We start from the raw sequence: 14,147 nt of genomic DNA on the forward strand, positions 1-14,147 counted from the left end.
TATTTTCCCACAAAGGAAGCTCGGTATTCACTCACTCCTGCAGCTTAACACATAGATTCTGTACCCTTCGTGACATTTGCCTACTTTCAATATCCATTATGATTTTTTGAAAGGTCTCAAAGGCATATTTTAGTTCGGCTGGATAGCTCAAGTTGAGTGTATAAATCAGGCCAAATAGCATGGCACAGGCCGATGCAACTGAGGACAACTCATTTAGTACCTCCACACCGTCGATGACAATGCCAATGTCTTCTGGAGGGGAGAGAGCATCACCATCCCGGAAGACAAAGATGGACATGGTGGCGTGTTCAAGTTCCGTCTCCGCCTCTTCCTTTTGGACGACCTGAAATCAGACCATTAAGTTAGTTTAGTTTATTGTCCCCGGGGGTGGCAGTTGTATGACAAATATTAAGAATATATCAATATGAGAAGTTTGCTGGTTTATTTTTCCTCAAACAGACACACTGATAGCCAAGTGGACAGTGGAGGCAAATGAGCACGATATATGGAAAGGCATGAGAATAACTTTTTGGAATGCTGGTTAATTGCTGATTCGTTTGTTACATGCTTTGGCAATATTGATTATATACTGGCATGTCAATAAAGTACATTGAATTGAGAGAAAGACAGCAAGAAAAGGGAAAGACAGTGCTATTCTCCTGGATAGTTATTAGTCTGATCAAACGCCCAGGGCCAACCGTTACATCTAACAGAAAAAAGAGCCTGATCTCAGTGCATTGCCATGATTTGCTGACTAACCTGGTATTCTTTGATCAGGTGGCTCACATCTTCACCCAGGTATATCACAAGGGACCTCAGGAGGCACTCTCTTCTGATGTTCAAGTCCACACTCTGTAGCAAGAGACACAAGGGACTTCAGGAGGCACTCTCTTCTGATGTTCAAGTCCACACTCTGTAGCAAGAGACACAAGGGACTTCAGGAGGCACTCTCTTCTGATGTTCAAGTCCACACTCTGTAGCAAGAGACACAAGGGACTTCAGGAGGCACTCTCTTCTGATGTTCAAGTCCACACTCTGTAGCAAGAGACACAAGGGACTTCAGGAGGCACTCTCTTCTGATGTTCAAGTCCACACTCTGTAGCAAGAGACACAAGGGACTTCAGGAGGCACTCTCTTCTGATGTTCAAGTCCACACTCTGTAGCAAGAGACACAAGGGACTTCAGGAGGCACTCTCTTCTGATGTTCAAGTCCACACTCTGTAGCAAGAGACACAAGGGACTTCAGGAGGCACTCTCTTCTGATGTTCAAGTCCACACTCTGTAGCAAGAGACACACATCAAAAGATAATAAATGTATCAGCTTTGAACTCACTGACCGACAGAACTGAACTGATAAGGAAATCAGAAATTGAATACATATGCATTTCATACCTTATCCAAAGGTTTAAGGATGTCACTGGTTTTCTCACCGACTGCTCCACCTTTGCTTCTAATGACCTGGAGAAGCTGACTGCTCTGTTTATCCAAACTGGACAAGAATCTTGCTTGTAGAGGTACCGTTGTGATCCATAGGAATTCAGCATTGATCTGAAATATACAAATCAGACAACACATTACATGTTAATGCATATGACTGGCATAGAACAAAAAAGCAGGAAAATATACAGCGTTGTTTGCCTGACTGGATAGTGCTGAGAGATGATTCTAGATTCTGTCAGATTCTCGCACAGGAATACTTTGAAGCTTTGACTACTGAAGAGTGACCAGTGATCCTGTTCTGGTGTCTAATGTCTATTGTCTGTAAATGCTTAAATGACTTTCAGGGATCTAATTTCACAGGAAAACAAGAGCACAACATACTAACAAAAATATAGTAGTAAAATATGACAGTGATTCAACTCATACCTCTTCTACTTGAAACATCGCTGGCCATCGCTCCTGGAGCTCTTCCACCCTGGCCTGCTTTTCCACTATTTCTTGTCTACGAAGGGCAAATGTCTTGGCCATTTTTTCTCGGATAATCCTCCCGTTGTTCCGTTTCTTCACCTCCTTCAAAAGTACCTGCCGCTCCAGCTCAAGATTGTCTGCCGTCTCGCCAGCTGGATAGGACGGCACATGGTTGGCCTCACCACGTTTAGGTCGCTTGACATTTTTTGCTGGATGGGCGTCATCTGCAGCTTTGGTCTTAAGAGCATTGACAGCAAGCTCAGGGCATCCAAGTCCCTTCAGTTGGGTACGGAGGTTTCCCATCCTGGTTTTAAGTCTCTGTGTCCACCCATAGCAGCCATTCCAAGACCCCGGCTCTGCCAAGCAGGGGTGCTTCTTGATCAGTGCCTCTGAAACCTCACAGAAGTCTAAGCTTTTTGGGTAAGCTTTATACTTGTAGATCTCATCAGACACCTTTTCCAGAATGTCTGACTTCATCCTAGGACTGACTTTCAACCTTGTTCCCTTTGCAAGGGTAAGCATGGCGGCGTCCAAAATGCCTATGCTGAAGTTTGTAATGCTTTAGAAGTTCTGATCTTCGTGATTTAGTGACACCACAGTCTTTACATTTCCACATTCAGTTGATTACTGTAGAGGGGGAGAGGGGTGGGGCATAAAAGACCGAAATTACATTTGGATTGTTGGTATGGGGTGATATAGAAAACACAATTCATGAATATATATTACAAAATATAATCTTTCTGTGGAGTCCTCATGATTATATAATATTGTGATACAATTCTGCAATATATATTAGGCAAGTTTATTTGAACTGGTAATCAAGTATTTGAGTTTCATTGTCTTTGGCGCCACCTTTTGGCAATAAGCGGTGATTGCAGTAGTTCATTCATTCTGAACCAAACAGTTTATTTTAAATCCAAGCATGAGTCACCAATCACTTCAAACGGTGCTGTCTGCTAATGAATACTAATAATGAATAATAATGTAAGGCCACCAGACACCACATTTACAAAATTTGGCAAATTGAGGACTATTTGAAATTCATATTTTTCTTTCTTTCTTTTCATTCTTTTCTTTCTTTGATTACCATATTTTGAATGATATATAAGACGTCCCATGTATTCTACTACCACACACATTTGCTTTGACACCTCGAACTCCCCTTTGGATTCAGTTGCATAAAATGATACTCCCCATCACAGGTGATGAAGCAAGAATAACTTTTCTTATAATAATTATGAACACAACCTTACACCTGATACTCAACTATAAATCAAGAAAAACCACTTACCCCTTAAAATGTGCAGCTTGTGACAGTGCATACGTGCAATCACCTCAGGCAGGCCTACAAGAAAGGGAGCCATTTATTAATAATAGCAAAGTAACATACATAAAAAAGACTCCAGTGTTTTCCATTGAAACACATGTTAACACCGTCTTTCCCACACATTCACCGTCTATATGTTCTACGGCGAACATAATCATCAAGTGAATAACATCCCTGACTGTAGCATTCACGGACAACGAAGAGACATCAGCTCGCTAGAATAACGGTCTCACGTTAGCGAGCCAACGTTAGCTAAGAAAGGATCGACGACGTTGTGTGATAAATGATGACGTTAAGTTCATTTAACAGTTATTAGTCAAATCAAAATCCCATCTGCGTGTAAATGTAATGTAAACATATTAGCTGTTCAACAGTCATGTTATATTTTTTACCGATTTATTTTGCTCATCTCTCCCGTGGTGTCTTGCCACTTCATGCGAGAAAGGAAGATGGCGGAAAAATGGAACTTGAACTTTGGCTACGTCACTAATCACGTGACATGCAACGTTTGAGTGGAAATTTGCTGTTTGATTCAAAGTCAGTTAAGCACTTTAAACCAATGAGGCCTTGATTTAAATTGAATGAAAGTGATAACAATACTTAAACCAAAGAAAAGACAGAAACATAGTTATATTGGGTCAGTTCAAATTGAAATCACTCCTTACATGAATGACAGCCCATGTTCACTTTTTACAGTGTACACCAAAAGTAGTCAGACTAGCATATTAAAGGGAAATATGTTTGAAAGAGAAATGTGACGAATGTGAGGCATACGATGCATCTTAAGAACAAGGTATGGTAAGCCAGGACCAAGAGGATGCACACAGCAGACATGTCAATGAAAAGATCGCTATGCAGCAGAGAGATAATAAAGACAAGCTGGCGGTCTTTTTTCTACCTGGAGAATGTCATCACTTGTCCACGAGCAGAAGTGAGCTCCTTCTTTTATAACGCCGTGTTCACACCGGGGAGCGGCGCGTCGTTCATTCCGCGCGGTTCGCCCTGGTCTCGCCGCTGGATCCAGCGGTGATGTGTGGGGTTACTGCGCAAATCCACCGCCAAAAGTTGAAAAATGCTTAACGCGCCACCCAGTTTGACCGCCACCCAATTCGCGTGAATTGTATTGACTTTCTATGTAAACTCACCGCGCGGCAACGCTTTTGGTGTGAACACATTATAAGCGAAAACGAAATGTATATAATATGACGGCCCATAGCTCATTTAGGAAATTACACAGAAGGTATGTCAGGAAGTGGAGGAAATGACATGGCAAGTGCGGCAGGGAAGATTCTAGAAAGGGTCACTGAAGACCAGGGCTTAAAAACGAAATTATTTTTCAATCGGTTCGCTCCGAGCAGAACCAGAATATTTAACGTTTCCGTTCTCGTGTTCCGCCACCAACATAGCGTTCCTGAACCGGTTAAGAACGAAAAATAACGTTCCGTTCACCGTTCCGGGGGTGTTAGCCTATTAAGACTCTATAGGCCTACAGAATTTCTTGTACAAATATTTTCTTGTACTGTTGCTGCAAGCTATTTTATTCTGCGCCTGTAGGCCTATTGTTTGTTTTTATTTCGTTTTGTAATGTTTTATGTTATTTATAAATAATTAGTCACCTCATTCATTCATCTGCACAATCCCTATTGTTTATGCTGCGTTCCTTTTGTATGGGAGCTCCGGATTTGGCGCCTATACGCGTAATACGTAGCCTATCGTCTGACATCCGCGGTCTTTAATATTATAGTAATTGAACTTATGCTATTCAATGATCAGGGTTGTACGGCACATTGTCACTAAAGTGTGCTCATATTAATTAATGTAGCCTAATCATTTGGTTTGTGAAAGTCAAGACGTGACAGAAATCTGTGCAACAATAGGCTATGACTAGATTCCAAGAGGCGCGCTCGCTTTCACAGCCTAATTGCCGAGTTGAACTCTGAAGGAGGCAGACCATTAAATTCGCAAAACATAGGTTTATGCATACTAGTATACATCCAAGCAACTGTACTCCGTGTTTTAAATAGCCAAACCATACTTGGAGCGAGATGCGCAACGAGTGAAAATTGGCTTCCGCTGAATGTTGGTTATAAAGATAGAGGAACTTTATTGCAGACACGCAGGTCCATATAAAACATTATATTTGCACAGTAGGCAGGTCCATATAAAACATTATATTTGCACAGTAGGCTATTATTTCTTTCACTTTATTATTTGCATCATTCTTTGTGGACCAATGTTGGAATAAATTTGCCTTCGAACGTTATTGCCCTCTCTGACATCCGCGGTCTTTATGTGAAATCTAGTTTTAGCCTACTGAAACATTACAGGCTATAGGCTAGCCTACTCTTCTTCAATTAAACAAAATAAATCACATTGATATCTTTGCTAAGTAATAAGCTGTAAGGACAGGCTGAACTACTGTTTTGCACTGGAAAACAAAGGAGAGTGTGTGACAGCCCTGCGCAACGCGTGCAAATTGGCTGCCGCTGAGTGGTTGGGAAACATCAAGAATAGTCATGCATCTTAGCTTGCAGAGTTTGAGAAACATCCTCAATTTTTCTAAATAGCACTTGTTGTAGAAACTTGGGAATCCTGTTTTTAGACTAGTCATGTAATCGGTTACAAAACCACCGTCTAGTCATCAGTGAAAATAGTCGCTGCGCACATCCCTAGTCGGAACTAGGCTATGCATGTTGTGTGTTGTTGTAATATCTAAATCTCTTCATTTCGCTAAGCAAGCATTTAAGATCCTGACTGTGAAATAACAGATTTAGGGGCCTAGGCTACATTACAAAAACAGGACAAGATGTAGGCTACAAATGTAATTAATTTAATTTAGCCTATTCGGCCATAAAAGGCTCAGCTTTCTTCTTTTTTACAATTATTTTTAAGTTATATAGGCCTACTACAAAGAACGAAAAAATAACGTTATTAACCGGTTTTAAAGATTTCAAATTAACGTTTCTGTTCTGGAACAATTAAAGACCATTTCGTTTTCGTTCCTGTTTCTGTTCCTCGTAAAATACCGTTCGTTTTCGGTTTTCGTTTCCGTTCCTTGAACCGGTTCGGAGCCTTGCTGAAGACCACCCTGAGGTAGGCCTAATGGAGATTGCCATATGGAGCGATAGCTGTGTGTAATATATTTTGCAGTAGCAGAGATTATTTCTGGAAATCCCAAAATTAAAAAGGTTAGCATGAAATACTCAACACCAGGCCACTCAGCTGTCCAAGAGACAGTCACATGGAGAGTTTGGCTCGTAATACCTACCTCTATCTTCTTCAGCTGCACACATCTGTGCTCCTCCACTACTCCTCTCTGCTTCTCTCATCCTCTCTTCTCCTCTGCTTGGTCCTGCACATGTCTGTGTCTCTTCTCTCCTCTTCACTGCTTTTCCCCTGCCCCTCTCCTCTCCCCTCCTCCTCTCTTCTCCTCTGCTTGGTCCTGCACATGTCTGTGTCTCTTCTCTCCTCTTCACTGCTTTTCCCCTGCCCCTCTCCTCTCCCCTCCTCCTCTCTTCTCCTCTGCTTGGCCCTGCACACAGCTGTGTCTCTGCTTCTTCTCTCCTCCTCTTGGCTACTTTGCTTGGTGCTCTCCTCTCTAACAGGGTGTCACTATCAGACTCACTGTGGAGCATCAACGGCAGTCCCATCGCCAGCGCCAACACCTTCACTGGGCGGAGCCAGCAGATCCTCTGCTGCTGCGTCTCCGAGATGAACGAGTGGGACACGCAGAACGTCACCGGTCACTCCGACGGCGTCGTCAGGGTAACCCGCGTTCGCTTTCCCGGGTTGAGGCCTCGGAGGTTTGCCGTCAGGGCGGTGGATGTCAGGGTGATATCTCTCTAGTGTTTGAGCCGTGTGATTAAAGCCTGCAGTATACTTGCTGTTTACCAATACATGTAAACGAAGGAATTGGCGTTAACTACGCTAGCAGCTTATTCTGCGGTGTGTTGATTCCTGCGTACGCGCGCAGCCAAAGCGCAGCCAACCCAAGAACCGCAGGAGATGCGCGGTGGACGCATGGGTAAAAGCAAGTAGAACTTGAGATGTATAGAAATTAATTTGGCTTAACGAGATGTTTTGAGGGAAAGAAATGAGTTAGTGCTCTGACATGAGAGAGTGCTCTGACATGAGAGTTAGTGCTCTGACATGAGAGTTAGTGCTCTGACATGAGAGTTAGTGCTCTTGACATGAGAGTTAGTGCTCTGACATGAGAGATAGTGCTCTTGACATGAGAGTTAGTGCTCTTGACATGAGAGTTAGTGCTCTGACATGAGAGTTAGTGCTCTGACATGAGAGTTAGTGCTCTGACATGAGAGTTAGTGCTCTTGACATGAGAGTTAGTGCTCTGACATGAGAGTAAGTGCTCTTGACATGAGAGTTAGTGCTCTTGACATGAGAGTTAGTGCTCTTGACATGAGAGTAAGTGCTCTGACATGAGAGTTAGTGCTCTGACATGAGAGATAGTGCTCTGACATGAGAGATAGTGCTCTGACATGAGAGTTAGTGCTCTTGACATGAGAGTTAGTGCTCTTGACATGAGAGTTAGTGCTCTGACATGAGAGTTAGTGCTCTGACATGAGAGTTAGTGCTCTGACATGAGAGTTAGTGCTCTGACATACTGCACACTGTGAACAGCCAGCCTCCTTAGCTCACCAATCTTCTGGAGGGTCAATGATGGTCTTCTGGACAGCTGTCAAATCTGCAGTCTTCCCCATACTGAACCAAACTGAGATACAATTTAACCACATAGGAAAACTTTGCAGGTGTTTTGAGTTAATGAGATGATCAGAGTGTGACGCTCCGTCTAAAACGTTCATTCTCTGAAATAATTGAGAAGTAAATGCTGATTTATTTCACACTATTCTGATGTCTGTTTTACTGTTTTGGGGGTTTTATGGAGCTGTACGCCAACATTATACCTGCTGTTCCCTGTAGTTCTGGAGGATGGAGTTCCTACAAGTCCCAGAAACCCCTGCTCCTGAGCCGGTGGAGCCGGATGTGCCAGACTGCTGTGAGGACAAGCTGGGTGAGTCATCCAGGCTGAGTGACGGTTACAAATCACGTGTTCACACCAGAGGAACATCTCCTGGCCCCTCCGATGACCACCAGCTCAGTGGCTTGCGCTTATGTAGTTTGTGTCGACTATGAGTCCGGCCTAACAATGCCCCCCTCCTGCCCCCCCCCCCCCCCCCCCCCAACACACACACACACACACACGCCTGGTGTGTCCAGCCGAGGGGAGTGAGAGCCACAACGGCGACGAGGACAGCAGCGAGTCGGACGGGGACGAGCCCAGCCTGAGCCAGGAGCCCAAGCCCCTCCCCCGCGTCTCCACGGGAACAGGCAGCCAGCCGGGCAGCGCCGTGCACCGACCCAAAGGTGACCCTCCGACCCTCCTGACCCACCCAGTTCACCTCCAGTTAAACTCTAACCAACCAGTTCACCTCCAGTTCATGTCACTTCAACTGTTCATCTCAGTCCATCATCCTAACGCTGACAGACTCAGAGTTAGAGGGGTGTGTTCAGTTGGAAAAGAGTGTGGAACCGGCAAGTATTACAATAAAATGACAGGTCTTAGTGTTTCGTTTCATTTACGTTGAACCGCGTGAATAATTGAGTCCTTGCAACAGGGATGGTTATGCCGACGTTATCCTGGGATGGTTATCCTGACGTTATCCTGACGTTATCCTGACGTTGTTCTAATCAAGCTTCATGGCCCCCGCAGGTCCAGCGGGTCGCGCCGGGGCCTCGTGGTCGGTGGACAGCGGCTCGGACGACTCGCGGCGCTGGTCTGACGCCCTCAGCCTGGACGAGAAGGACGGCTTCGTGTTTGTCAACTACTCGGAGGGCCAGACCAAGCCTGGCGCCAGCGCCGGCCCGCACCCCCACCCCCCCCCTCACCCTCCCCACCCCGCCCAGGGGCAGGGCCCCCCGGGGGCCGCCGCCGCTCAGCCCCCCCTCCAGCCCACCACCATGGAGGCACGGCCCTATAACCAGCTGAGAGCAGGTAGGTGACCCCTGACCCTGGCGGCCCCGACCCCAGTCTGGCTCTAACCACAGTCTGGCTCAGCGGATCATGGAGGTTTTTGAGATAAGCCTCTCATTGGCTCGGCTCAATTCCAGCGCCGCCAATCAGATTCAATCCCCCGACACTTATTTTTTTATTTTTTTTAAGCTTAGCGCCTGCCCGAGATGATTGTGATTGGTTCAAACAAATACCCAATGTCCTCTTTCTCAGAATGATAATAGGTTGCAGCCAGACCTGCTTCTCCAGCGCTGGAACAGCATGAAACAAAGTGTCTCGCTCGGTATTATCTATGTTCACTTTAGCTTTGCACAGTGGACTCAAAACGCTAAACACTTTGCTAAGGTACACGAGGTATGGGCCATCTCCAGCGCTCATTATAGAAGTAGAACTGTAGAGAACAGACTGTAGCTTCTCCTCGTTAGACCTGTGACTGCTGGGGCACGTACAGTATGGAGAGGAAATACACGGAAAGTTTGTTGTGTTTCAGGGAATAGTGTCTGTTTCCATCGTATGTGTGCTTGCTTGCTTGTTCTGACGTGTATGTTTGTGTGTGTACTGTACATATTTGTGTTGTGTATGTGTGTGTGTGTGTGTGTGTGTTGCGTGTGTGTGTATGTGTGTGTTGCGTGTGTGTGTTGCGTGTGTGTGTGCGTGTGTGTGTGTGTGTGTGTGTTCTCTCTGGAGCAGGCTACAGATGGGAGCGCCAGCTGGTCTTCCGGAGCAAACTCACTATGCACACAGCGTTCGACCGCAAGGACAACGCCCACCCCGCCGAAATCACCTCCCTGGCCATCTCCAAGTACGTGTGTGTGTGTGTGTGTGTGTGTTTCCTGTCTGTGTGTGTATGTGTGTGTGTGTGTGTGTGTGTATTTCCTGTCTGTGTGTGCGCATGTACTAGAGATGTACTGTAACGGTATGACAATTTTCACACCATTATAGTGAACTAAATGATCACAGTTATCAGTATTATCATGATATTGTTCAAATGTGCTGAGAGTGTTCAGAAATTACTGATACAGACTGAATTAATTTCACCAAGTTTTATATTGAAAACCACAAATAATAATTAGCAGCACTATGTGCTTTTTGTTTGCATAAACATTAAAATAATGCGTCTTGGTGACTGTTGCTAACTTGGATGTAGGTAGGATTATGTTTAACAGATTGTATTATGAATTTTAATATGAATTGTATTATGAATTTTAATATGAATGGTAATAATCCATCACATTTCATCAATATGATTTGCCAACTGAGTGACCTTTTTCAGTATATACTGACTGACTATCTTTTTATAGAACAACTGGATAGTAGTAGATGTACATGATGATATTTCCCTGCCTCAGGGCTGAGCGTTAGATCCTGGTGTTTTGTGTGTTGACAGGGACCACAGTAAGATCCTGGTGGGGGACGGGCGTGGCCGTGTGTTCAGCTGGTCGGTGAGTGACCAGCCGGGTCGCTCTGCGGCTGACCACTGGGTGAAGGACGAGGTGGTGGACAGCTGCTCTGGCTGCGCCGTGCGCTTCTCCCTCACCGAGAGACGCCACCACTGCCGGAACTGTGGCCAGCTGTTCTGCCAGAAGTAAGCACAGCGTGTCCAGTAAGCACAGCGTGTCCAGTAAGCACAGCGTGTCCAGTAAGCACAGCGTGTCCAGTAAGCACAGCGTGTCCAGTAAGCACAGCGTGTCCAGTAAGCACAGCGTGTCCAGTAAGCACAGCGTGTCCAGTAAGCACAGCGTGTCCAGTAAGCACAGCGTGTCCAGAGTCTCCTGACACCCGCCGTTCTAAAGTTGGCAGTTGGTTGTTGGAATGTTGGCGGTTTAAAATTCTAAATCCATCCAACCGACGGCAACTGTCACCAACAAACCCGGCACACCAATCCAGCGTGATTGTTGGCTGGTGTTGCTTGGCGTTGGTTGGGGCGGTGTGTATGCACCTTGACAGTGTTCTGTGTGACCGTGTTCAGTTTGACCATGTTCAGTATTAGTGTTCAGTGTAAGTGTTCACACAGAGTATGGATATCTGCGCTCCTGTTGTTAGGTTTCTGTTCTAGCTAGTGTGACCGTGAAACTGAGGGTCTAACCACTGTGAATCTTCCTCTCTCTCTCTCTCGTCTTTCTGTCTCTCTTTCTCGTCTTTGTCTCTCTTCCTCTACCTCTCTCAGGTGCAGTCGGTTCCAGTCAGAGATCAAGCGTCTGAAGATCTCCTCGCCGGTGAGAGTGTGTCAGAACTGTTTCTACAACCTGCAGCACGAGAGGAGCGCCGAGGACGGCTGCAAGAACTGAGGGCCGCGGCGGCGTGACGTCATTCCCCAGCAGGGGGCCGAGTCGCCCCGCCCTCCTGGCCCGCTCTCTCTTCCCCGCTCTCTTTCTCTCAACACGCCCCCAAACACTCCCCACCCTTCCCTGCGTACCTTTATACAAATACACCGCACACACACAAACACACGCAAACACACAGTAACCACATGTAACGCACTGACATAGACTAAAAGGGATCATCCGATTGCAGAGTGTCATTTGGTCCATAACTTTGGCCACAGAGAAGCAGAGGGGACAGGTAGAGAAGGGAAGAAGACATAAGAGGAACTCTAGGGTTCGTTAATGACCTCAAAGATCTAGGGTTTGTTAATGACCTCAGAGATCTAGGGTTCGTTAATGACCTCAAAGATCTAGGGTTTGTTAATGACCTCAGAGATCTAGGGTTCGTTAATGACCTCAAAGATCTAGGGTTTGTTAATGACCTCAGAGATCTAGGGTTCGTTAATGACCTCAAAGATCTAGGGTTTGTTAATGACCTCAGAGATCTAGGGTTTGTTAATGACCTCAGAGATCTAGGGTTCGTTAATGACCTCAAAGATCAAGGGTTTGTTAATGACCTCAGAGATCTAGGGTTCGTTAATGACCTCAGAGATCTAGGGTTCGTTAATGACCTCAGAGATCTAGGGTTTGTTAATGACCTCAGAGATCTAGGGTTTGTTAGTGACCTTAGAGATCTAGGGTTCGTTAGTGACCTTAGAGATCTAGGGTTCGTTAGTGACCTCAGAGATCTAGGGTTCGTTAGTGACCTCAGAGATCTAGGGTTCGTTAGTGACCTCAGAGATCTAGGGTTTGTTATTGACCTCAGAGATCTAGGGTTCGTTAGTGATCTCAGAGATCTAGGGTTCGTTAGTGATCTCAGAGCTCTAGGGTTCGTTAGTGATCTAATTTCTGCTTTCACGGTCCACACTCGTTATATTAAAAAGAAGGTAAAAAAGGACATGCCGGCTAATTAGCTTGTAGACCAACAGTCTGGGGAAGAAAGCCTCTTTCGGAACGTGAGATAAACTTGTTTATATTGTAAATACTTACAATGGCCTTTTTAACTCGAGCAGGAACGCGAAGAGAAAATAAAAATAATGGTTACTGAGAAGAAGAAAAAGTCATTGCCTGTAACATAGCGTTGTGACTAACCACTCTTGGCTATAAAACAAAAAAGATTGTGTTTAGTCTGTTATGTCACTGATCACGGAAGCCCAGAGGGAATACTATGGGGAAATATGAATGTTAATAATAAATGTATGTGGGTTGACATTACTAGTGCGTCTAGTTATGCAATTTCTTCATTTCTTAGATGTTTTTGGGTTTTGTTTACAACGTGATTTATTGGTGTTGCCCACAGTATCAAGCCATCGCCATCAAAGTGAGATTGTTGTCTTTTAGTTTTTTTTTTGCCAAATTGCTTTGATATATCATGTTTGTGGTATGTATGTTGATTTTTACCTATCCTACGGTCTAAAAGGTGTTGTTAATTTGTAATACTTTGCCAGTTTTAGGACCTGTTAAGGTTGTTGCTGCTTGTCAAAAATGGGGGAAATCATTTCAGTTTTTACTTCATTTTACGGTCACATTTTACTGAAAATTTTCGCCGAGAGATTTAAGAGTTAATTGTGCGTCTTTTAGAAGGAACACATCATGGGTTCATCATCTGTGAAATGTAATATGAACGTTACAGTAGTCCAATTCTGTTTCCCTTCAATCCCTGTGTTACTGTATGCATGTCATTCTCCTGGGCTCCAACACTTTGCACACAAACAAGGGATTCTTCTTCTCTTTCCCCGTTCATCTCCACCTGCACGTGTCACTGGTTTGCGCTGACATTTTCCATGACCCAACTGTAGGTTTGAAAATGGTAATATAGCTTAATATTCTCTGGAGTGTATCTGTTACGAAATGTCCTGACCGCCAGGCACAGTAAAATAGCAAACTTAACCTAGCTGACCTTAGCGTAGGTGGCTAGGCGCAGCAGCAGTATCAATGTTCCTTCACTCATGCACCCGTAGCGAAATACCCACAACTCTTTACTTTCACTCTGCTATTATAGCATAGAAAGAGAGATGACATAGAATGTTGGTCATACAGTATGACGTGTAAATAACCTTAAAAGGACATTATCTGGTATTGGAAGATGTCATGGACTGAGAGATGTTGTATGTCCGTCATATCAACCACCATCAGACATTGGCAACTAGATTTTTGTTGACGTTAGGACGTTGAAACTGGATCATTTAGGGACACGGATCAATATATCTGGAAGAGGATTGTAGCATGAAATCCATCCTGTTTTGTTGTGAGAAATTGATGTTTTCACATTTCCCTCTTGGTGTTAGATACCGTGGCGTTGGTTAGTGTTAGTCCTGAACGGCAGGTTCCTGTGTGGACGCCATGACACGCCTATTCCTCCTCGTGGGCTGAGTGTCCTATCTGCGATGCTGTGGGCAACTGTGCATTGAAGTGCTGCTTTCTTTACTAGAAAGAACTTTTTAATTTACAAACTTTTTAATTTCCACTTTTTTGACTTGTTGAGTCTCAAACACATAGGAGCACCTCTAGAGAGCTGTTA

The 14,147-nt window shown here is 44.8% G+C and overlaps 1 protein-coding gene and 1 long non-coding RNA gene across 2 annotated transcripts; one reads left to right on the plus strand and one right to left on the minus strand.

Moving 5' to 3' along the window:
* Window positions 1-1,174: 1,174 nt before the first annotated feature.
* Window positions 1,175-3,254, minus strand: LOC311310010. The gene is made up of 4 exons (XR_014630485.1): window positions 3,200-3,254; window positions 1,867-2,535; window positions 1,393-1,548; window positions 1,175-1,279 (listed from the first exon to the last, which is right to left on the minus strand). It is a non-coding gene; the product is annotated as an uncharacterized lncRNA (long non-coding RNA).
* A 756-nt stretch (window positions 3,255-4,010) lies between these two features.
* LOC311310181 (WD repeat and FYVE domain-containing protein 3-like) lies at window positions 4,011-11,814 on the plus strand (the record flags this gene model as incomplete). The annotated part of the gene is made up of 8 exons (XM_084439605.1): window positions 4,011-4,033; window positions 6,841-7,000; window positions 8,174-8,264; window positions 8,471-8,617; window positions 8,964-9,245; window positions 9,954-10,065; window positions 10,651-10,848; window positions 11,431-11,814. 8 exons carry the CDS (start codon window positions 4,011-4,013, stop codon window positions 11,549-11,551), a joined length of 1,134 nt encoding a protein of 377 aa, XP_084295731.1. The 3' UTR covers window positions 11,552-11,814.
* Between the last annotated feature and the right edge of the window lie 2,333 nt (window positions 11,815-14,147).

Source organism: Borostomias antarcticus (assembly GCF_949987555.1).
Source record: "Borostomias antarcticus genome assembly, chromosome: 6".
NCBI lineage: Eukaryota > Metazoa > Chordata > Actinopteri > Stomiiformes > Stomiidae > Borostomias > Borostomias antarcticus.